The 24,585-nt window shown below is 45.9% G+C and overlaps 1 protein-coding gene across 6 annotated transcripts in view; it reads left to right on the top strand.

Moving 5' to 3' along the window:
- STXBP5L (syntaxin binding protein 5L) overlaps positions 1-24,585 on the top strand; it is a 252,640-nt gene that overhangs the window by 124,000 nt on the left and 104,055 nt on the right. For all 6 annotated transcript variants that reach the window (XM_068165947.1, XM_068165952.1, XM_068165953.1 and 3 more), the window contains 2 exons: positions 8,522-8,585; positions 18,631-18,714. In XM_068165947.1, coding sequence (XP_068022048.1) covers positions 8,522-8,585; positions 18,631-18,714 — 148 coding nt within the window. The remainder of the gene's footprint in view (positions 1-8,521; positions 8,586-18,630; positions 18,715-24,585) is intronic.

Here is a 24,585-nt window from a genome sequence, read left to right as displayed (position 1 = left end):
AAAGATCATCAAGTCCAACCTGTCACCACAGACCTCATGACTAGACCATGGCAACAAGTGCCACATCCAATCCCCTCTTGAACATCTCCAGGGATGGTGACTCCACCACCTCCCTGGGCAGCACATTCCAATGGCCAATCTCTCTTTCTGGGAAGAACTTTCTCCTCACCTTGAGCCTAAACTTCCCCTGGCACAGCTTGAGACTGTGTCCTCTTGTTCTGCTGCTGGTTGCCTGGGAGAAGAGACCAACCCCCACCTGGCTACAACCTCCTTTCAGGTAGCTGTAGAGAGCAATAAGGTCTCCCCTGAGCCTCCTCTTCTCCAGGCTAAAATGAACTTGAGCAACTGGAGCATCTTACTTGCTCCAGTTCCCAGCTTTGTTCCACAGTATGTGAATGATGTATCTAATTTACTCATTCTTGTTAAGTTCTCCATGGCTCTACCAATGAAAAGAAAGTCTTAAAATCTCTGGTGTGCTGGACCTGTGTGGAAGGCAGAGCTGTGGGAGACGTCTGGCTGCTGGCAGTACAGAATTGTCTGCTTATGCACATGCTTTTCTCAGCACTGAGACATTCACTCAGCTCCAGCTCTGTAACAATGACTAATATAGATATTTTCCTAATTTTTTTTAATCCTCTCCTAACTCCTACCACTTTCTGCCACCAGATTTTCATTCTTCTTAAGAATCATTATGTTGCTTCTGTAACAGTGCAGACTAATTTTTTTTTTCCAAGAGGAAACTTGTTTTCTCTTGATTTCAGTCTGTTTTGTCATATATTATTTAAAGAGTGCCTTGGTATTTGAAGTTCTTGCCACAGTATGTGAGTCATTCTGTTTCTTAGAGTACATAAAGATTCTCAGAATGATGGAGTAATACATAATTTCTGTGCTTCTCACATTTTCCTGGGTCCCAGTTATAACATTGCAGAAGACTTCTTTTTGAGCTTTCCACTTTTAGAAGACCTGTTTTACAGCAAATGGCTTCTTCATTCCAGCCCTGTTCTTCTCAGCAAGACTCAAGTCTTGTGGTATTATCAGCTTTGTCCTCTTCCAAAATCACAGGAAAAAATCACAGAAACACTCAGGTTGGAAAAGACTCTCAGGATCACCAAGTCCAACCAATGGAACGGAACAGAACAGAATAGAATAGAATAGAATAGAATAGAATAGAATAGAATAGAATAGAATAGAATAGAATAGAATAGAATAGAATAGAATAGAATAGACCAGGTTGGAAAAGACCTTTGAGATCATCAAGTCCAACCTATCAGCCAACACCATCTGATCAACTCAACCATAGCACTAAGTGCTTCATCCAGTCTCTTCTTAAACACTTCCAGTGATGGTGACTCAAATACCTCCCTGAGCAGCACATTCCAATGGCCAATCTCTCATTCTGGGAAGAATTTATTTCTAAGATCAAGCCTAAACTTCCTCCTGCACAGCTTGAGACTGTGTCCTCTTATTCGGTCACAAGCTGCCTGGGAGAAGAGACCAACCCCCACCTGGCTACAACCTCCCTTCAGGGAGTTGTAGACAGCAAGAAGGTCTCCTCTGAGCCTCCTCTTCTCCAGGCTAAGCAACCCCAGCTCCCTCAGCCTCTCCTCACAGGGCTGTGCTCCAAAGCCCTCCTCAGCTTTGTTGCCCTTCTCTGGACACCTTCCAGCAACTCAACCTCTTTCCTAAACTGAGGGGCCCAGAACTGGACACAGGACTCAAGGTGTGGCCTAATCAGTGTTGAGTACAGGAGTGCAATGTTTTCCCTGCTCCTGCTGGCCACACTGTTCCTGATCCAGGCCAGGATGCCATTGGCTTTCTTGGCCACCTGGGCACACTGCTGGCTCATGTTCAGCCTACTATCAACCAGTACCCCAGGTCCTTTTTTGCCTGGCTGCTCTCCAGCCACTCTTACCCCAGCCTGTAGCCCTGCATGGGGTTGTTGTGGCTGGAGCACACCCCAAATAAATTAATGCCTGCAGCTGTCAGGAATAACTTCTGATGAAGACCAAGGCAGCTCAAAGTATCACTTGTCTCTTAACAAACTTCTGGTTCAGTGTAGCTGTCAGGGGAACCTTTTGTTCTGTTTTTCAGTTCTTCCATGGTATGTTTTTCTGGGCTTAAAGGTCAATGAAGGCTATGAAATGTAATCTTTTGTATCATTACTTCATACTCCTTGCTCAGTTGAAGGCAACTTTTGCCTCAAGAAATTTTTACTGCAAATCATTGCTGATACTTTTTGGACTTGACCTTCCCCCCACTCCCCCCTGCTGTGTATGGACTTTGTGTTTTATCCTTTTCACGTCTTTTCAGAGCTGTGCTTTCCCAGTTGTTCTTAGCAGTACCCCAGCTACAGGCTGGGGTCAGAGTGGCTGGAGAGCAGCCAGGCAGAGACGGACCTGGGGGTGCTGGTTGATGGTAGGATGAACATGAGCCTGCAGTGTGCCCAGGCAGCCAAGAGGGCCAATAGCATCCTGGCCTGCATTAAGAGTAGTGTGGCCAGCAGGAGCAGGGAAGTCATTCTGCCCCTGTACACTGCACTGGTTAGACCACACCTCGAGTCCTGTGTCCAGTTCTGGGCTCCTCAGTTTAGGAAGGAGGTTGACTTGCTGTAACAAGTCCAGAGAAGGACAACGAAGTTGGTGAGGGGCTTGGAACACAGCCCTGTGAGGAGAGCCTGAGGGAGCTGGGGTTGCTTAGCCTGGAGAAGAGGAGACTCAGGGGAGAGCTTCTTGCTCTCTACAACTACCTGAAGGGGGGTTGTAAACAGGCAGAGGTTGGTCTCTTCTGCCAGGCAGCCAGCACCAGAACAAGAGGACACAGTCTCAGGCTGCACCAGGGGAAGTTCAGGCTGGAGGTCAGGAGGAAGTTTTACACAGAGAGAGAGATTGCCCATTGGAATGGGCTGCCTGGGGAGATGGTGGAGTCACCATCGTTGGAGGTGTTCAGGAGGAGACTTGACAGGGTGCTTTGTTACATGGGTTAGTTGATTAGGTGGTGTTGGATGATAGGTTGGCCGCACAGATCTTGAAGGTCTCTTCCAACCTGGTCTGGTCTATTCTATTCTATTCTATTCTAGAATGAAGACTTCTCAGCTCAACTGTTTCACTTAAGCCTCATTTTTGCCTCCTGATTCTTCCTGATTTCCCCCTTTCTCAAAGAATAGGATTTAGTTTTTGTAGCCTCCTAAAGCCAGCTTGAAGGCATGCCTCTACACAAGTATCTGGCATCAACAGCAACGTGTTTTATCACAATCGCTTCAAGTGTGGTTGGTTTCCCAGCACCTCTGCATCCTTTCCAGGAGCTGTTGGATCTCTGCTTTTGCTTTTAATGTTATTCAAAAGAGTTTTTCTTTCTTTGTACCCTGTTCCACAATAACAGCATGCAACTTTCCAGTCTCCTTGACAACTCTACCGTAATAGCAATGAGGGAAACCTTTTAGATACATGAAAGCTACGAGGCAAAATGTTTTTGTGTGTAGACATTTCCACATATCTTATAATTTAATGCATGAAAGTAGTAATTACTGTATCTGTAGCTCTGATACTGTTTCAGAGTTCTGTAAACTAATAGAATAATTTAATTGTTTTGTTTGCAAAAGACCTCTAAGAGTCCAACCTAGCAACCATTGATATAATACAGTTACCTAAATAAGGGCTTTATTTAATCCTACTTGTAGTGCAGTCACAATGTCTACCCTTAGGAGAAATTTGCTGTAAAGCCTAATGCCTGGCACTCCTTTGACAAGCAACACTTCCCTAGGGTTTGAAAAGAAACCTTGCTCTTCTATTTATACATCCCTTCCTTGAGGAGATAAGAAGGTGCAAGAAGTAAGGCACCGATCTGCCTTTGGCAGGCTGTTCCTGATCTTAGTGTGGTGCAAAGGACTGGCTTTGGGTTCCTAGCCACAGTCCTACACCAGGAAGAGATACCATCACTTCAGGAGAAGCAAGCAAGTTTTGTTGCCAGAGAAGATTTCTCACATCTCTCCTATACCTAGCCATAAGGCAGCAATAAACAAGTGAAAGTGTGTGTAGCATGGAGAAAGTGATAACCCTTTCCTGCACAGTTTTCTCCCCTGCTCCATTTGAACTGGTGCTATTGTTTATCAATATATAACAAAGTTGATGGGGGGTTTGGAACACAAGCCCTATGAGGAGAGGCTGAGGGAGCTGGGGTTGCTTAGCCTGGAGAAGAGGAGGCTCAGGGGAGACCTTTTTGCTTTCTACAACTACCTGAAGGGAGGTTGTAGACAGGCAGAGGTTGGTCTCTTCTCCCAGGCAACCAGCACCAGAACAAGAGGACACAGTCTCAGACTGCACCAGGGGAAGTTTAGGCTGGATGTTAGGAAGAAATTCTACACAGATAGAGTGATTGCCCATTGGAATGTGCTGCTCAGGGAGGTGGTGGAGTCACCATCATTGGAGGTGTTTAGGAGGAGACTTGATAGGGTGCTTGGTTGCATGGTTGACTTGATTAGATGGTGTTGGACTTGATGATCTCTAAGGTTTCTTCCAACCTGGTCTGGTCTGGTCTGGTCTGGTCTATTCTATTCTATTCTATTCTATTCTATTCTATTCTATTCTATTCTATTCTATTCTATTTTCTATTCTATATCCTACCCCAAACATCTCCCCCAAGATGTGACTGTGTATGTCCCATCTCAAACCAGACCAAAAGCTTTGTGCTGCACTTTGTGACTATTCCTTGTTGTCTACTCCAAAGAGCAGTTGGGTTTGATGCAAATACATTACTTGATAGGTACTAAAAAAAAACCCCAATGTTTCTTGGAGCTGTGGAGAGGAACTGCAGGAGGACTGCTAGGGAGTAATCTCTGCAGTCTCACAAATGTTCAGAAACATCTGATGTCATCCCTACAGAAACAGTGTGTGATCTTATCTGAGATGGCACTTCTGAAATGAGTTTTAGGGTATGCACCTACTTGAAAAGGATCCATTCCAACTTCCTGACAAGGTCAGAAAGTCCTCAACAGGACAGGGAAAGAAAAGAAAATGGAAAAGTTTGTGGGTCAAAATAAAACCAGGGAGTCCACTTGCCAGTCACTGTCAGTGGGCAAAGCAGACTTGATTTGGAGAAAATATAATTCATTTTACACTTAAAGTATATTGGTGAAAAAGAAAACAATAATTCAAACAAACAAACAAACAAAAACCACCAAAAACTAAACTGCCTTCCGTCCAACTGCTGTTTTTCCCAGGCTCAGCTTTACTCCTTCATGCACAGTTCCTCTGTCTCCTCCCACTCTTCCACCCCAAGCAGCACAGGGAGGGTGGAGAATGGTGCTGTGGTTTGTCCTTAACAGCTTATCTCTGCTGCTCCTTCTTCCTTATACTTTTCCCCTGCTCCACCACACATCCTTTAATGGGCTGCAGTCACAGTATCACAGTATCACAGTATAACTGAGGTTGGAAGAGACCTCGAGGATCATTGAGTCCAACCTATCAACACAGACCTCATGACTAGACCATGGCACCAAGTGCCACATCCAATCCCCTCTTGAACACCTCCAGGGATGGGGACTCCACCACCTCCCTGGGCAGCACAATCCCATGATGAATGACTCACTCGGTGAAGAACTTTCTCCTCACCTCGAGTCTAAACCTCCCCTGGTGCAGCTTGAGACTGTGTCCTCTTGTTCTGGTGCTGGTTGCCTGGGAGAAGAGACCAACCCCTTCCTGGCTACAACCACCTTTCAGGTAGTAGTAGAGGGCAGTCCTTCAGAATAAACCTGCTTCAGTGCTGTAAAAGTATAGATCCCTCTTCCCACGCCGTGCAGGGTCTCCACAGGCTGCAATTCCTTCAGGAAATACCCTGCTCTAGCGTGGGGTCTTCCATGACCTGAGTTGCAGAGGAGCTATCTGGTCTGGCATGGTTTGCTCCACAGGCTGCAGGGGAATCTCTGTTCCAGCACTTGGAGCACCTCCTCCCCTCCTTTTTTGCTGGCCTTGCTGCTCATAGGGCTGTCAGAACTGTTTCTCATTCTTATTTTCCCCCTCACTGCCTGTGCAGCATTTTTTTCCCTTTCTTAAATTTGTTTTCTCTGAGGCACCACTGTATTGGCTGCAGGGCACAGCTGTGCCATGCACTGGGTTCATTTGAGACACTGGAGACCCTGGCCTCTCTTCACAGAGACTTCCTCTGCAATTTCCCACTGCCAACATCTTGACACATATGTCTGATATTTGCGCTAACAAGAATGGAACCAAAGACTCATACACACACTGGTGGTGTGCATGTGAAAGCCAGACAGTGGTTCATTGAGTCTTCTGGTGGAGTGACACACCTGACAGACTCAAACACTAAAATTGGAAGAAAATGGAAGCAGCCTGACCAAGTCAGTTATAATACATAACAACTAAAGATGTTGACTTGATGTTACGTGACCAGAGAAGGGCAACAAAGCTGGTGAGGTGTTTGGAGCACAGCCCTGTGAGGAGAGGCTGAGGGAGCTGGGGTTGCGTAGCCTGTAGAAGAGGAGGCTCAGAGGAGACCAGAAGGTCTACAACTGCCTGAAGGGAGGTTGTAGCCAGGAAGGGGTTGGTCTCTTCTCCCAGCCAACCAGCACCAGAACAAGAGGACGCAGTCTCAGGCTGCAGCAGGGGAGGTGTAGTCTGGATGTTAGGAAGAAATTCTTCATAGAGAGACTGATTGGCCATTGGAATGTGCTGCCCAGGGAGGTGGTGGAGTCACCATCACTGGAGGTGTTTAGGAGGAGACTTGATGCAGTGCTTGGTGCCATGGTTTAGTTGATTAGGTGGTGTTGGATGATAGGTTGGACACAATGATCTTGAAGGTCTCTTCCAACCTGGTCTATGCTATGCTAGGCTAGGCTAGGCTATGCTGTGCTATTCTTTGCTATGCTATGCTATGCTATTCTAACTAAACTTTTAAAATACTGAGAAGTAAGGTAATCAAAATATTAAGAGACTGCATGTATCAGATATAGAGGAAAGAGAATGAGGAAAATTAATCTGTGATCCATTTAGTGCATAGATTGCTCTGCTTCGTATCAACTTTCTTGATAATGTATATGAAGGTCTTACTCAACAAAACTAAAGAAACAGCTAAGAATGTAATACTAAAAAGATCATACTCCCAAAAGCACCAGAACACCAATATCCTGAAAAGCAAAAAGAAATTTTATTGAAGTGTAATAAATCCCAGGATCCTCCAACTATTGAGGTGAGGAGAAAGTTCTTCCCAGAGAGTGTCGTTAGCCTTTGGAATGTGCTGCCCAGGGAGGTGGTGGAGTCACCATCACTGGAGGTGTTCAAGAGGGGACTGGATGTGGCACTTGAAGCCATGGTTTAGTAGTCCTGAGGTGTTGGGTGACAGGTTGGACTTGATGACCTTTGAAGTCTTTTCCAACCTTGTTGATTCTATGATCATTTACAACAGATTCAAGAGAGCAATGGAGGAGGTAGGAAAATGTATTGTATTAGTGAAGGTTACTCCTTTTAGCTGAGGTCTTAGCAAGAAAGTCTGAGGCTACTCCCCTGCAGGAGTACACAAGATGAAAATAAGACTGGTAGTATGTTTTATAACATTTACAGAGGAACAACTGTTTTGTGTAACAACGGAAATACAATTAGTCTAAAGTTAAATGTAATGTGGGGTGACTTAGGTCACGTAAGGGTTTGCTTCTACCCAAAGACAGATGGATACATTCATTGATGGACAGTGACATCTTCAAAAGAATATGGTGGCTTCACAGATTTATCTAAATTGTTCTTGACTTTTAACATTGGTAGGTCTAAAGGGAGTGGAGAATAAAAAAAGGCAAAACAAAAGCCTTAGACTGAGAGTGGGGAATGGCTGTAATAGGAGGAATAGTGAAATTGGTTTTGAATATAAAATAGCAGAAAGGATTCATCATAGTTTCATAGTTTCATTCAGGGTTGAAAGGGACCACAAGGATCATCTAGTTCCAACCCCCCTGCCATGGCCAGGGACACCCCACACTAGATCAGCCTGGCCACAGCCTCATCCAGCCTGCTCTTAAACACCCCCAGGGGCGGGGCCTCGACCACCTCCCTGGACAACCCATTCCAGGGCTTCACCACTCTCATGGTGAAGAACCTCCTCCTCACATCTAGCCTGAATCTCCCCACCTCCAGCTTCATTCCATTCCCCCTAGTCCTATCACTACCTGAGATCCTGAGAAGTCCTTCCCCAGCCTTCCTGTAGGCCCCCTTCAGATACTGGAAGGCCACAATTAGAATGGCTGTAATAGGAGGAATAGTGAAATTGGTTTTGAATATAAAATAGCAGAAAGGATTCATCAGCACAAGAGAATTTTTTTTGCCTATAATGGCAAAAAGGAAACAGAGGTGAATGTGGAAAGATATTAATAACTTTCAGAAAGCTTTCTTCCTCTGTCAGGCCTTTAACAATGACCTTTAAACTGTTGGAGATATTCATGCACACATCTGGAAATTCAGGTAAGCATCTCTTTCTTCATACCAAAAACAGTCACAGATGTGAATCAATTTGTGTCTTGCAGATCCACGAAGACTCACCCAGGGCCAGTTGTACATTTAAGTGACAGCCCAAGAGATGAGGGGAAAGTGAGTATAACTAATGGTATAAAACATTGCAGCCTTTCAAAGCCTTCATTTGCTTTGATAGCTCTTTTCGCTTAATCACCAATGTTAATATCTGCTTTCTTTCTGTATCTGCAAGGCCACTTCTACTATTTTACCATTTTAAAGAAAAAATAATCTTTGTAGAATTAGAGTGAGTCAAAAACGATGACACAGACAGCATCCTGTACTTTGAAACCTATAGCCAAGCAAACCTAGCCCTGATTAAATAAACACCACTTTGCTTAAGGAAGAATTGACTAAAAACTCTAACGTCATTTCAGTGCTTGGATTAACATGCTGGTGTGAAGGCATTATAGTAAATTTTCCATTGATATGAAGCATTTTCTTACATAAAAATGATGTCAACAGTAACAGACATTTAGAACTTGCTGCTATTTGTGAACAGCGTTGAGAACAGCAAAGAGCTATTAACAAGTGAAAGTCCATCATCAGTAAATTTCAGATGACACCAAGCTGGGGGCAGGAGTTGATCTGTTAGAGGGTAGAGAGGCTCTGCAGAGGGACCTCGACAGGCTGGACAGATGGGCAGAGTCCAAGGGCATGAGATTGAACACATCCAAGTGCCGGGTTCTACACATTGGCCACAGCAACCCCATGCAGTGCTACAGGCTGGGGTCAGAGTGGCTGGAGAGCAGCCAGGCAAAAAAGGACCTGGGGGTACTGGTTGATAGTAGGCTGAACATGAGCCAGCGGTGTGCCCAGGTGGCCAAGAAGGCCAATGGTATCCTGGCCTGGATCAGAAATAGCGTGGCCATCAGGAGCAGGGAAGTCACTGTACCCCTGGACTCAATATTGTTTAGGTCACACCTTGAGTCCTGTGTCCAGTTCTGGGCCCCTCAGTTTAGGAAAGATGTTGAGTTGCTGGAAGGTGTCCAGAGAAGGGCAATGAGGCTGGGGAGAGGTCTCGAGGACAAGCACTATGAGGAGGGGCTGAGGGAGCTGGGGTTGTTTAGCCTGGAGAAGAGGAGGCTCAGGGGAGACCTTCTTGCTGTCTACAATTCCCTGAAGGGAGGTTGTAGCCAGGTAGGAGTTGGTCTCTTCTCCCAGGCAACCAGCACCAGAACAAGAGGACACAGTCTCAAGCTGCACCAGGGAAGGTTTAGGCTGGATGTTAGGAAGAAATTCTTCACATAAAGAGAGATTGGCCATTGGAATGTGCTGCCCAGGAAGGAGTCGCCATCACTGGAGGTGTTTAGGAAGAGACTGGATGAGGCACTTGGTGCCATGGTTTAGTTGATCAGATGGTGTTGGGTGATAGGTTGGACTTGATGGTCTCAAAGGTCTTTTCCAACCTGGTTAATTCTGTATTCTGTGTTCTGTATTCACAACACGAAGCATTAGGGTCATTGAATCATGCAGTCATTTGGGTTGGAAAACACCTTTAAGTCCAAGCCCAACCTTTATATAATACTACCAAGTCTGGCTAAACCATGTCCCTCAGTGCTGCATGTCTGCATCTTCGAAACACCTCCAGGAACTAGGATTCAGCTGTCTCCCTGGGGAGCCTGTTTAGAGTTTGAGAACTCTTTCAGTGAAGAAGTTTCTTCTAAAATTGAACCTGAACCTCCCCATGATACCATTAGGAGGGAAATTCACAGCTGGCTTTTGTTTTTTTAATGGTAGTTTTCCCCAAATGAAATACCTACTTTATTAAAGCATTTCTATGTTCCTACTGGATTTATTTGAGCACTTTGCCTTTGTCTAAGGGGCATTTAATTATGTCATTATTTTTCACTGCTTTTGCCTATTACATTTTATACAGGACTACATCTTACAAATGGTGTATCTATTTGACAGTGTGCCTCACATAACAGCTGATGGAGACTTGCAAGCAGTTTGAATTTCTCATACTGATAGGGGGGGCATTATGCTGAAATTGATACGGGTGCCTGGAAAAACAGTAAAGACCACATCTGAATTTAATTTGCATTATTCCTCTTTGGACTTATCCATATTGCAAACAAAACTGTGTGTCCAGTTCTGGGCCCCTGAGTTTAAGAGGGACATTGAGACAGTTGAATGTGTCCAGAGAAGGGCAACAAGGCTGGGGAGAGGCCTCGAACACAAGCCCTGCGGGGAGAGGCTGAGGGAGCTGGGATTGTTTAGCCTGGAGAAGGGGAATGGAATGGAATGGAATGGAATGGAATGGAATGGAATGGAATGGAATGGAATGGAATGGAATGGAATGGAATGGAATGGAATGGAATGGAATGGAATGGAATGGAATGGAATGGACCTTCAAGATCATCGCGTCCAACCTATCAACAGTGGAGACTTTCTTGCCATCTACAACTACCTGAAGGGAGGTTGTAGCCAGGTGGGGGTTGGTCTCTTCTCCCAGGCAACCAGCACCAGAACAAGGGGACACAGTCTCAAGCAGCACCAGGGGAAGTTTAGGCTGGAAGTGAGGAGAAAGTTCTTCACTGAGAGAGTCATTAGTCATTGGAATGTGCTGCCCAGGGAGGTGGTGGAGTCACCATCCCTGAAAGAGTTCAAGAGGGGATTGGATGTGGCACTTGGTGCCATAGTTTATTCATGAGGTCTGTGGTGGCAGGTTGGACAGGATGATCTTTGAGGTCTCTGCCAGCACCAAGTGCCACATCCAATCCCCTCTTGAACACCTCCAGGGATGGTGACTCCACCACCTCCCTGGGCAGCACATTCCAAAGACTAATGACTCTCTCAGTGAAGAACTTTCTCCTCACTTCCAGCCTAAACTTCCCCTGGTGCTGCTTGAGACTGTGTCCCCTTGTTCTGGTGCTGGTTGCCTGAGGAAAGAGACCAACCCCCACCTGGCTACAACCTCCCTTCAGGTAGTTGTAGACAGCAGTAAGGTCTCCTCTGAGCCTCCTCTTCTCCAGGCTAAGCAACCCCAGCTCCCTCAGCCTCTCCTCACAGGGCTGTGCTCGAGGCCTCTCCCCAGCCTCATTGCCCCTCTCTAGACACGTTCAAGTGTCTCAATGTCCTTCCTAAACTGAGGGGCCCAGAACTGGACACAGGACTCAAGTTATGGCCTAACCAGGACTGAGTACAGGGGAACAATGACTTCCCTGCTCCTGCTGGCCACACTATACTTGATGCTTGCCAGGATGTCATTGGCCTTCTTGGCCACCTGGGCACACTGCTGGCTCATGTTCAGCTGGCTGTCAATCAACACCCCCAGGTCCCTTTCTTTTTGGCTGCTCTCCAGCCACTCCAACCCCAGCCTGTAGCTCTGTATGGGGTTATTGTGGCCAAAAGAAACTCAGAGAAGGGGCAATTTTTTCTCTAGGAGATATGTCTGAGACAGGATAACTGATGAGGGAAAAGAGCTTAGTGTAATTCTGAGATGGAAAATCACAGTTGTTATAAAGAGGGCAGAAACAGTTCATTGTCTCTTTCAATGCAAAAGTATACCAAAGAAAGCTGATAGAAGTCAGATTCCAAACAAGCCAATTAAATTGTCTTTCAGGTGTACAGTGAGCAGAAGCTGTAAAACTTTTGCCAAGTGGTACTGTGGGTGCTGCAAGTGTTTACTGGTCACAAAGGAGAAAAGCTGGCACAAGAGAAATTGCTTTGAGAGTTACTGAAGAGGTTTGCTCAATTTCCTTTAAAAGTTGAGGTTAAACAGAGTCATACCTAGCTGTGGAGTTGGCTGTCTTTGAATGAGAAAATTGCTTAGGCTGAGAGACTATGAGAGAATATGATAAGTACTTCTCCCATATTGCTCTCTGATTTTTACCCTTGACCATTTCAGTATAAGATACTGTGATATGCAGACCTTTTGTGCAATTTTGCAGAGCTGTTTTTAGGTAATAGTGCTGTTTCAAGACAGGTTTACATACTCTGCTTAGCTTCTCAGCCTCAAGTTAACCAAAAACCACCTAGAGATGGTGGGAGAAAGCCAACTCCTTCCATCACTTCATGATGGGCAGCAAAGGAAATTGCTATTTACCCAGGCTTCAGGAATAGAATGGTGGGGAGAAATCACAGTATCACTAAGGTTGGAAGAGACCTCAAAGATCATCGAGTCCAGTCATAATCATTGTTCAAAATACAGATCTATTTGTACTCTACAAGTACAAGGGTGTTGTACTCTGCAAGATTGCAGTGGTATATCCCTCTCTGGGGTATCACAGATTTTATTACAGGTAGAATAGAAATAGCATAGCATAGCATAGAATTAATCGGGTTGGAAAAGACCTTTGAGATCAGCAAGGCCAACCCATCACCCAACGCCATCTAATTGACTAAACCATGGCACCAAGCACCCCATCCAGTCTCTTCCTAAACACCTCCAGTGATGGTGATTCCACCACCTCCCTGGGCAGCACATCCCAATAGCCAATTACACTTTATGTGAAGAATTTCGTCCTAACATCCAGTCTGAACCTCCCCTGGTGCAGCTTGAGACTGTGTCCTCTTGTTCTGGTGCTGGTTACCTGGGAGAAGAGACCAACCTCCACCTGCCTACGACCTCCCTTCAGGGAATTGTAGGCAGCAGTAAGGTCTCCCCTGAGCCTCCTCCTCTCCAGGCTAAGCAACCCCAGCTCCCTCAGCCTCTCCTCACAGGGCTGTGCTCCAAACCCCTCCCCAGCTTTGTTGCCCTTCTCTGGACACCTTCCAGCATCTCAACATCTTTCCTAAACTGAGGGGCCCAGAACTGGTCACAGAACTCAAGGTGTGGCCTAACCAGTGCTGAGTACAGGGGCAGAATGACTTCCCTGCTCCTGCTGGCCACACTATTCCTGATCCAGGCCAGGATGCCATTGGCCTTCTTGGCCACCTGGGCACACTGCTGGCTCATGTTCACATTTCACTGAAGTAAATACGTAGCATTCTCCTACAGGCACTGAGTGGTTGAGAGCCCTAAACCCCAGATAAACCTTTCCAAATCCAGGACAATAATGAGACCTCTTTTTGAAAAGCAGGAAAATTTGTGTGCTGACTATTTATTCATCTTTTAAGAGTTCTTTATATTCCTAAAAGTTCCAGTTTGTATCAGTGACTGATGACCATTTTCTCTGTGCCAAAAGAGTGAAAGCAATTCCAGAAGACTCTTGCCATTCAAAATTTTTCTGGAGTGCCCTCCAGGAAGACTTTGCAGACAGTCTCTTTTATGAATTTGGCAAGCCATGGCTGGAAGACAGATGACAAAGAGAATCTGGGCATTTAATGTGTCACTTAAGAACAATTTGGGAACCTAGTGATTATGTTCATGAAATATAACTGTGCCAAATCAGTGAGTAAGTGTGCATTAGGAACAGACTGAAGTGCACAGACATTTATAAGCAGCAGAACTGTAGCAAACATGATTTTTTTCTTCTTGCTGACACAGGAGAGGACATTAGCTGCATCATCTGCAGTTTCCCAGCAACTGGAGAAAGCTTAATAGAGAAAGGTTTAATGTTATTAACTATTAGCTGGTGGACTAAAATTCCTATCTCTGAGTCTCTGTTCTGAGATCTAATAACATCAAGACATCTAAATACAGTGTGCATTTGGCAGGCTTGGGTTGTGGTGTTTGGTTTTTTCAATCTCAGCTGGTTTGCACTGCCAGGACAAGTAAGTGGCTGGCTGGCATGTGCTAGGGTGGAATTAATTGATTGTAAAGGAGCAATCTCCCTCAAACACCATCATCAAAAACATTTCATGAAGTTAAATCAAAATGTAGAGCAACTCCACTAGACAAAGAAGACCTTGCCAGAATTCCTCCCTTCTTCAAATTGTGTCACCCCTGGAGGTGTTCAAGAGGGGATTGGCCGTGGCACTTGGTGCCATGGTTTAGTCATGAGGTCTGTGGTGACAGGGTGGACTTGATGATCTTTGAGGTCTCTTCCAACCTTGGTGATTCTGTGTCCAGCTTCCTTCATGATTCTTAGCCTAATTAAGCATAAGTCATTAAATAAGGTGCCAGGAAGAACAAGCTGACGAGAAGTTGGTGAGGGGTTTGGAACACAAGCCCTATGAGGAGAGGCTGAGGGAGCTGGGGTTGCTCAGTCTGGAGAAGAGGAGGCTCGGGGTGACCTTATCACTCTCTACAACTACCTGAAGGGAGGTTGTAGACAGGCGGATGATGGTCTCTTCTCCCAGGCACCCAGTACCAGAACAAGAGGACACAGTCTCAGGCTGCACCAGGGGAGGTTCAGGTTGGATGTTAGGAAGAAGTTCTATACAGAAAGAGTGATTGTGCTATGGAATGGGTTGCCCGGGGAGGTGGTGGAGTCGTCATCATTGAAGGTGTTCAGGAGGAGACTTGATGGGGTGCTTGGTGCCATGGGTTAGCTGTTTGGGTGGGTTGGATTGGTTGATGGGTTGGACACGATGATCTTGAAGGTCTCTTCCAACCTGGTTTGGTTTATTCTAATAAAGGTTTATTCTAAATCTTAGAAGGTTAATTCCCTCAACTCTTTTAACACATTTTTGTTATTTGTCTGTGTTTTCTCCTTCAACAGAATCTATGGATTATTATATTTTTTTTTTACTTCATATATCCTATAGATCTCTCAAGTGCTTTCCATGGCCAAGAGGACAGAGAATATTTGAGTTTCCTATGGTTCAGACAGGTTAGAGCTCAGAGCATCATAAATGTACAGGCAAAGAGACTAACCACATTCACCCAGCTGGAATTCTGGCTGCAGTGTCACACCACAGTACGGGTGGTTTAGCAGCATCTGAGCAGAGAGAGAGAGAGAGAGAGATTCCTGCCTGTGCAGCAAATCTGGTTATTTTTCAGCTTCTTCCCTGAATTCACATCACTTGGTAACTTGTTAGTGCTGTTGTGCATTAAGCATTTCAGCAGCAGATCAGGTGGAGCGCTGTCTCTGATAGGAGTTATTTAACCTTTCAGTAATTACCTGCAGTGTGGTATCTGTGCCAGAGAGTGTGACAAAAATCGACAGACAAGCCTGCTTCACCAGGGAGAAAGGCTGATTATGAAACAGGGTCACATACTAAATACATTTCTATTCCTTCCCTTTCCTGAATGTATTTGTACAAAAGCTGAGATGAAAAGAATACCGGTAGATAAGAACTGAACTCAACCGGCTTGAAACCCAGCTATAACGCACTTGTGCAAGTGCTTGTTGTGATAATAAGAAAGCCACTCAGACTCCATAACATTTTGACTGAAATACCATTTATTTGAGTTACTGTGAAAAGGAGAATGTACACAATTTCACATTCCTTCAGATGATGGGAGCCCCAAGTTTTGCAGCATTGGATAGACCTTCACATACTGTGCTGATCCTCTCTGTGAAGAGGCTGACCAGCATTTAGTCTTTAGGGACCTCAAAAGATTTTATGTATTCACACAGAATCACAGTATCATGAAGGTTGGAAGAGACCTCAAAGATCATCAAGTCCAACCTGTCACCCAACACCTCAGGACTAAACCATGGCTCCAAGTGCCACATCTAATCCCCTCCTGAACACCTCCAGGGATGGTGACTCCACCACCTCCCTGGGTAGCACATTCCAATGGCTAACAACTCGCTCAGTGAAGAACTTTCTCCTCACCTCAAGCCTAAACTTCCCCTGGTGCAGCTTGAGACTGTGTCCATTGAGACCAACCCCCACCTGGCTACAACCACCCTTCAGGTAGTTGTAGACAGCAAGAAGGTCACTCCTGAGTCTCCTCTTCTTCCGGCTAAGCAACCCCAGCTCCCTCAGCCTCTCCTCACAGGGCTGTGCTCAAGGCTCTCCCCAGCCTTGTTGCCCTTCTCTGGACATGTTCAAGTATCACAGTATAACTTAGGTTGGAAAGGACCTCAAGGATCATCGAGTCCAACCCATTAACACAGACCCCATGACTAGACCATGGCACCAAGTGCCACGTCCAATCTCCTCTTGAACACCTCCAGGGATGGTGACTCCACCACCTCCCTGGGCAACCCGTTCCAATGACGAATTACTCTCTCGGTGAAGAACTTCCTCCTCACCTTGAGTCTAAACCTCCCCTGGCACAATTTGAGACTTCCCTTCCCTTCCCTTCCCTTCCCTTCCCTTCCCTTCCCTTCCCTTCCCTTCCCTTCCCTTCCCTTCCCTTCCCTTCCCTTCCCTTCCCTTCCCTTCCCTTCCCTTCCCTTCCCTTCCCTTCCCTTCCCTTCCCTTCCCTTCCCTTCCCTTCCCTTCCCTTCCCTTCCCTTCCCTTCCCTTCCCTTCCCTTCCCTTCCCTTCCCTTCCCTTCCCTTCCCTTCCCTTCCCTTCCCTTCCCTTCCCTTCCCTTCCCTTCCCTTCCCATACCAATTAATTCATTTTCAGTTTCTAGGAAATCAAGCAATTTATTCTCTGCAGGAGTTGTTCAACATGTTTTAAAGCAATAAAAGGCAGAAATTACAGAAATACATGTGGCAGAATGAGAGTTTCATCTGACCACTCTTTGGTTCAAAGTTATTTGAGTGATCTCTTAGGTGAAAAACTGTTTTCCCTCCAACAGGGGCAAGGAAGGTAAGAAGGGCTGAGAGGAACATGGTACAGTCTTATTTTGGAATAGAATAGAATAAATCAGGTTGGAAGAGACCTTCAAGATCATCACATCCAACCCATCAACCAATCCAACCCACCTAAACAACTAAACCAGGGCACCAAGCACCCTATCAAGTCTCCTCCTGAACACTTCCAATGATGGTGACTCCATCACCTGCCCAGGCAGCCCATTCCAATGGGCAATCACTCTCTCTGTGTAAAACTTCCTCCTAACATCCAGCCTAAACCTCCCCTGGTGCAGCCTGAGACTGTGTCCTCTTGTTCTGGTGCTGGTTGCCTGGGAGAAGAGACCAACCTCTGCCTGTCTACAACCTCCCTTCAGGGCGCTGTAGACAGCAATAAGGTCACCCCTGAGTCTCCTCCTCTCCAGGCTAAGCAACCCCAGCTCCCTCAGCCTCTCCTCACAGGGCTGTGTTCCAAACTCCTCACCAACTTTGTTGCCCTTCTCTGGACACCTTCCAGCAAGTCAAGCTCCTTCCTAAACTGAGGGGCTCAGAACTGGACACAGTACTCGAGGTGTGGCCTAACCAGTGCAGTTTACGGGGGCAGAATGACCTCCCTGCTCCTGCTGGCCACACTGTTCTTGATGCAGGCCAGGATGCCATTGGCCCTCTTGGCTGCCTGGGCACACTGCAGGCTCATGTTCAGCCTACCATCAACCAGTACCCCCAGGTCCCTTTCTGCCTGGCTGCTCTCCAGCCACTCTGCCCCCAGCCTGTAGCACTGCATGGGGTTGTTGTGGCCAATGTGCAGAACCTGGCACTTGGATGTGTTCAGTCTCATGCCGTTGGACTCTGCCCATCTGTCCAGCCTGTCAAGGTCCCTCTGCAAAGCCTCTCTGCCCTTCAGCAGATCAAATCCTGCCCCCAGCTTGGTGTCATCAGCAAATTTACTGATGATGGACTCAATGCTCTCATCCGGATCATCAACAAATATGTTAAAGAGCACAGGGCCCAGCACTGATCCTTGGGGCACACCACTGGTGCCTGGCTGCCACCTGGATGTGGCACCATTCACCACCACTCTCTGGGCTCGGCCCTCCAGCCAGTTTCTAACCCAATGCAGTGTGCTCCCATCCAGGCCATGGGCTGACAGCTTGGCCAGGAGTTTGCTGTGGGGGATGGTGTCAAAGGCCTTGCTGAGGTCTAGGTAGACTACATCCACAAGCCTCCCCACATCCACCAGGCAGTCACCTGATCATAGAAGGAGTTATGAAGTTCACAGTCATGAAGGCTGTCCAGGCATATAATCTTGCAGAGGAAAGAAAAACAAGAAACAAAACAAATTAATAATAGGAATAGAAACTCTGTTTTTCCTTCCACAATAAAACTTAAGTTGCCAGGAATAAAAAGTAATTTATATTGAAAAACTAGTTGAAAGCTAGGTGCTACGTGGAATGGAATCTACAGGTTTGGCATGGCTTTTTCTAGTGCTTATTTACTTGTCAAAACTCTCTTTAAGCCATGGAGCTCTGCTGATATTTGTAGACATACCAGCTTTTGATCCTGAAAGTCTAATTGTGTTTGTTTCCCTTCTCCAGCTATTGATAGGCTACGAAAATGGGACCGTAGTACTCTGGGACTTACGATCCAAAAGAGCTGACCTGAGAGCTTACTATGATGAGGTAAGCAGTTTCCATCCGTTCAGAAATGCTGTTGTTCAGCAGTTCCTCATATGTCTTGCCAAACAGAGGGGTATTTATCTATCTATCTATCTATCTATTTATTTATTTCTCCCAAGGCATTGCTTGTCCTGGGAGTTCTGTTTGTGCTATGCCTTCGAACAAGGTATTGACAATAGAAATCAAAACCTGAAACCGATATTCTAACGCATTAGGCTGTTGTGAGCATGCTGCAACACAGAGTCTCTTCCTCTTGATTCTGATGAGTTTGCCAGTTTCTGTGTGGGGATCCTCACTGGTACAGAACATAGCAATAAGCTGAGTTGAGATACAGCTACAAGAGGAATACGTTGAGACTCTTGAACGTGTCCAGAGAAGGGCAACGAGTCTGGGGAGAGGTCTCGAGCACAGCCCTGCGAGGAGAGGCTGAGGGAGCTGGGGTTGCTTAGCCTGGAGAAGAGGAAGCTCAGGGGAGACCTTCTTGCTCTCTCCAACTCCATGAAGGGAGGTTGTAGCCAGGTGGGGGTTGGTCTCTTCTCCCAGGCAACCAGCACCAGAACATGAGGACACAGTCTCAAGCTGCACCAGGGGAGGTTTAGGCTTGAGGTGAGGAGAAAGTTCTTCACTGAGAGAGAGTGATTAGCCATTGGAGTGTGCTGCCCAGGGTGGTGGTGGAGTCATCATCACTGGAGGTGTTTAAGAAGAGACTGGCTGAGGCACTTGGTGCCATGGTTTAGTTGATTAGATGGTGTTGGGTGATAGGTTGGACTCGATGATCTCAAAGGTCTTTTCCAACCTGGTTTATTCTATTCTATTCTATTCTATTCTATTCTATTCTATTCTATTCTATTCTATTCTATTCTATTCTTTTCTTTTCTTTTCTTTTCTTTTCTATTCTATTCTTTTCTATTCTACTCTATTCTGTTCTGTTATGTTCTGTTCTATTCCAATTAGTTATCCTTTCCTCCTCTGTGGTTCCTTGCTGTGTCGTTACTCTGTTTTGTACAACTTGTGTTGATTTGCTATCACCTGCTGAAATAGTTGCAAGGTCCATAGTTTGTCTTTAAAAGGCTTGTGTGGCTAGCCATTGTACTTTATTCCAGACTTTCAGTCTCCTCATTGGTAATGTTCCAGATCTGCTAGGAATTCCCTATGGAGCCCCTAAAAAGGGCTCCTTTTTAAATCCTGGGTTGTATAGCTTTTGTGAGTTATAAGTTATTATTTTGGTATGTGCCACTTCACATGCGGCCATGACCCAAAGTTTTCAATCCTAGACCTCTTCCTATAGATTGCTCACCTAAGATCACAGCTCAGAAAACATAATTCCTGCTCCACTTTGCCATACTCCCTGGACCAAATGAAGGTCTCTGTGCCCCACGATGTTTGACTGACCTCTCAGTATCATTCTTCTGGTGCTGAGCCAGCCACTTGCAATTGCAGGGTCTCTGTGAGGTCTCAGATAAATTACAGTGTCTGTGTCTTCACTGAATACCGAAGTGCCCCTTTGAGTGGGATCTGAATGAAATTAATCTAGCCCCATTTTTCTTGCTAGCATTATGCAATTTTGAAACAAATGCAGTCGTCCTATTTGGTGGTGAAAGAACTGCAAATCTCATCTAACTCACCACTTCCTCTTCTGCCATCTCTAAGGATTGCCAGATGAGTGAGATGATCTTTTCTGGCTTACCAGTGGAGCAGATACTTAAATTTAGTATCAAAAATTTGCTCTGGCACCAGGTTTCTCCATTAACACTTGGTGCATGCTGTGAGAAAATTTATTTTCTTCTCTTTGATGCACTGTGAGTGTTCATTACCAAGGCAATTTCTTTCTTCTCTGAAATCTTCAAATAGCTGTCTACCTTGGTAATGTCACTCAGGCTCAATGTTGGCACCCTCAAGACTCCGTCCAAGTGCTCATCCTTTCACAGGATCAAGCCTCAGCTGGACTTCTCCTGTGTTACCCTGACAGCATTGGATTTCAGGCCCCCCATACCAGCTGCTGAAAAGGAAGCTCTATTGTTATTCAGAGCTGTAGAACCTGTTACTGTGCAGCACAGAGGAGAGAAGTCAGCAGCTAATATTTTTTTACAGAAGAGTGAAGGAGGCTGTGTCTCGGTCCAGAGAGGGAAAGAGACTCAGTTCTTATGAATATTCCCGTGTTGTGAAATTAGAGGCACAAACGAGGCCAAAGTATCAACAGCTGGACTATTTATTACATAAATAAAGTGGACATAAGAAGGGGAGAGGGAGAAAATGGAGAGGGAGAGAGAGAAGAGAGGGAGAAGAAGAAAGGAATTATATTGCCACACCCCTCACTCCCCCAAGACAGTTTGAGTCTGTGGAGGAAAGGTGCTGCAGGAGATGTTAGGTTGGTACAGGAACGGTGCTGAGGCTCTGGCTGGAGAAGAGCTGTGGTCCTCTGGGCAGCCTGGGTCTATAGCGAAAGGGTGCTGAGGCTTTGGCTGGAGAAGAGCTGTGGTCCTCTGGGCAGCCTGGGTCTATAGCGAAAGGGTGCTGAGGCTTTGGCTGGAGAAGAGCTGTGGTCCTCTGGGCAGCCTGGGTCTGTAGCGAAAGGGTGCTGAGGCTTTGGCTGGAGAAGAGCTGTGGTCCTCTGGACAGCCTGGGTCTGTAGCGAAAGGGTGCTGAGGCTTTGGCTGGAGAAGAGCTGTGGTCCTCTGGGCAGCCTGGGTCTGTAGCGAAAGGGTGCTGAGGCTTTGGCTGGAGAAGAGCTGTGGTCCTCTGGGCAGCCTGGGTCTGTAGCGAAAGGGTGCTGAGGCTTTGGCTGGAGAAGAGCTGTGGTCCTCTGGGCAGCCTGGGTCTGTAGCGAAAGGGTGCTGAGGCTTTGGCTGGAGAAGAGCTGTGGTCCTCTGGGCAGCCTGGGTCTGTAGCGAAAGGGTGCTGAGGCTTTGGCTAGAGAAGAGATGTGGTCCTCTGGGTAGCTCCACGGCCTCTTTTCACTGGAGCAGCATTGTCCCGGGCTTTTCCTTCTCAGTGGCATGGTCTGTCTCCTGTGTTTTCCTTCATCTCCTGCGCTTTTCTTCCTTTAATCATCCAGTCCAGGAGACACAGTCCCCCATATTTTTCTTCAGCGTTTCTCTTCCGCAAGCCAGTAGTTGCTCAAGTCTTTTATACAGTTTTAGTTTACAGGTGTGTATCCAAGTATTGTCCCTCAGGAATTCAGGGGCCAGGAAATCATCCTAGAGGTAAATGTCCAGGTATCGATCCCCCAGAAATCTTTCTGTGCATTTCTGTGTGTTTGGATGGGGGGGAGGAGGCTCCGCCTCCTCCATCCTCATCCAGACAAGCCCCCACACTCATTACACATCAGGAAAACAGGTGGTGAATCCATTGCGTCACCTTTCCCAGGGTACTTGATGGGTGGAGATTATCTTGTCTCATGAATATTCCCGAAGGTGGCCTCAGTCCATTGTTGTCAGGCCAGCTGTGGCCCAGTGAACAATGTTATCTCTGCACCTTCCAAGAGTCGTTCCAGTGGCTCTGCCCAACACATATCAGCTATTGTCTGGGCAAGCAGCAAGTGATTTTATCTTTGTTGAGTCACACCAAGAGAGACAAACTTTTAGTCTCTCACAGGCTGGTAACTGATTTTCTATCCACAAATCTAAATATTCTTGTATTTTAAGTTCAAGATGGGCACTATGTCTGCTGGCATTCACTTGTTACAGAGAGGAATAGTTTCATATCTCATGAGTTTAAAGACGTTTCTTTTCATACAACCAGACAAAAAGCTTTCTTTATCAATGAGAACCATTGTTAAAAGGTCTTTTCCATTCAGTTTTTTCTTCTCTTTCTTCTTCTTTTTTTTCTACAAGTAGAGGACACATAGCTCAGATGGAATACGTTCTCTTTATTTTCAACTGTCGTAGGGTTGGAAGGGTAAGGCCAAAAAGCCTCCTCCCTCCCTCCTGTAAAGTAAAGGGAAAGAAAGTTGAAGGGAAAGGAAAAAAACCTCACAGCTGAATTAGCAAAGCAATGGGTGCTGTATATTTACAAAGCAGGGAAACGCAGGGAAATATATACAAAATTTACAATATTTACAGTATATACAGAAATATACAACAAAGTAGCACAGAAATGAGAGTTCCCCCCCTCTGCTGAGGGGGTTCCCCACCTCTGCTCCCCCTTCTCTCTCCCCCTTTCCCCAGAGAGGGTTAGAAAAGAGAGAAAAGAGGAAAAAGTTAGAAGCAGTTATGTGTTAATTGGAAAGCAGTTAATAAAGGCCTTGCAGTTTATCAGTTTCAAGGTCAAGCCTTGGCCAAAAGCCCAGAACAGCGAGGTGCTGCTACCGAAGGAGGGAAGACAGAACTGACTGCAAAGTGCAGGAATTCCCAGGAAACTCTGCTGCACTCCCAGTTCAGAAGGTGCTTCCTTCCAATCTACCAGTGAAATTAGTTTAGATCCTTCTTTTTTCATTTACAAACATCCGTCCACCATATTCCCTTTCTTAAGGGGACAGCCTCAAACGGTCACAGCAATTTGAATGGTTGGCTAACAGAAGGATCATGAAGTGATAATGGCTCTCAGTCCATTAGGACATCACCACTGTGAAATCTTGTCCATCATTTCTAGGCTACATGGCATTGCCATACCAGTGTGATGCTTCACATCACGTCATATTTCCAGACATGGCTACAAGACACATGTTGCAGACATCTCTTCAGGATGTGTGTAATCTTATGACAGAAGCTGAATTGTTTCCTACAGTATTAGCAAGATCTGTCCAGTACAGAAGTATTCAGTATCACTAAGGTTGGAAGAGACCTCAGTACGCCCTTTAGTTTTTTGTTGCTCCTAGAATAAGAAGCTCCAATAGCTTCTAAGTGGTGGAGCTGAAAACTCTTCCCCCTGCGCACAGACCTACAATTGCAGTATTTACAGCTGCTTTTCTTACTCCACCTTCCATAGGCCTTGAAGGCTGGGAACCTTTCAGAGATAAAACATGTCTGCTCATTTCAAATGAGAGAGCATCTCAGCAAGGATAGAAAAGGTTGTACAAGTTGCGTTATCCAGAATCCTCTTCTTGGTCTTATAATCTCATAACTTCCCTATAAAGCTTTTCCCTAATACTTAAGAGCTTGCTTACCAGAGCTAAAACTTGTAGCAGCTAAAAGTAAAAATCTCTCTTTTAGCCCACTTAAAGGCTTCCTCAGTTCATCAACTCCTGATGCAAGGAGTTTCTATGTTTTCTTCTCAACTGTGTCAAACCTTCTGAAGAGATGAAAACATTCTCACCTGTGAAACAGTCCCAGAGTGGAGCTTGAACCCGCTGCTAAAGAGTTTTGTGTCTGTTCTTCAAGAGGTCACCTGTATAACATCTTTATTGATGATCTTCACAGTATCAGCAATGTTGGAAGAGACCTCAAAGATCATCAAGTCCAACCTGTCACCCAAGACCTCGTGACTAAACCATGGCACCAAGTGCCACGTCCAATCCCCTCTTGAACACCTCCAGGGATGGTGACTCCACCACCTCTCTGGGCAGCACATTCCAATAGCGAAAGACAGACATAAAGTGTGTCTTGTCAAAGACATAAAGTGTGTCACCAGTAAGTTCATAGATGACATCAAATTAGGTAGGAGTGTTGATCTGCATGAGGGGAGGGAGGCTCTACAGAGGGACTTGGATAGATTGGGTCAATGGGCCAACGTTAATGTGATGAGCTTCAACAAGGCCAAATGCCAGGTCCTGCACGTGGGTCACAACACCCAGCACAGTGTGGCTGGACAGCTGTCTAGCAGAAAGTGACCTGTGAGTTCTAATTGGCAAGCAGCTGAATATGAGCAAGCAGTGTGCCCAGGTAGCCAAGAAAGCCAATGGCATCCTTGCTTGTATTAGAAATGCTATATCCAGAA

This window comes from Melanerpes formicivorus, unplaced genomic scaffold (genome assembly GCF_026170545.1).
Source record: "Melanerpes formicivorus ecotype bairdi unplaced genomic scaffold, bMelFor1.0.p_v2 SCAF_95, whole genome shotgun sequence".
NCBI lineage: Eukaryota > Metazoa > Chordata > Aves > Piciformes > Picidae > Melanerpes > Melanerpes formicivorus.
This window is presented reverse-complemented; position numbering and strand designations above follow the sequence as displayed.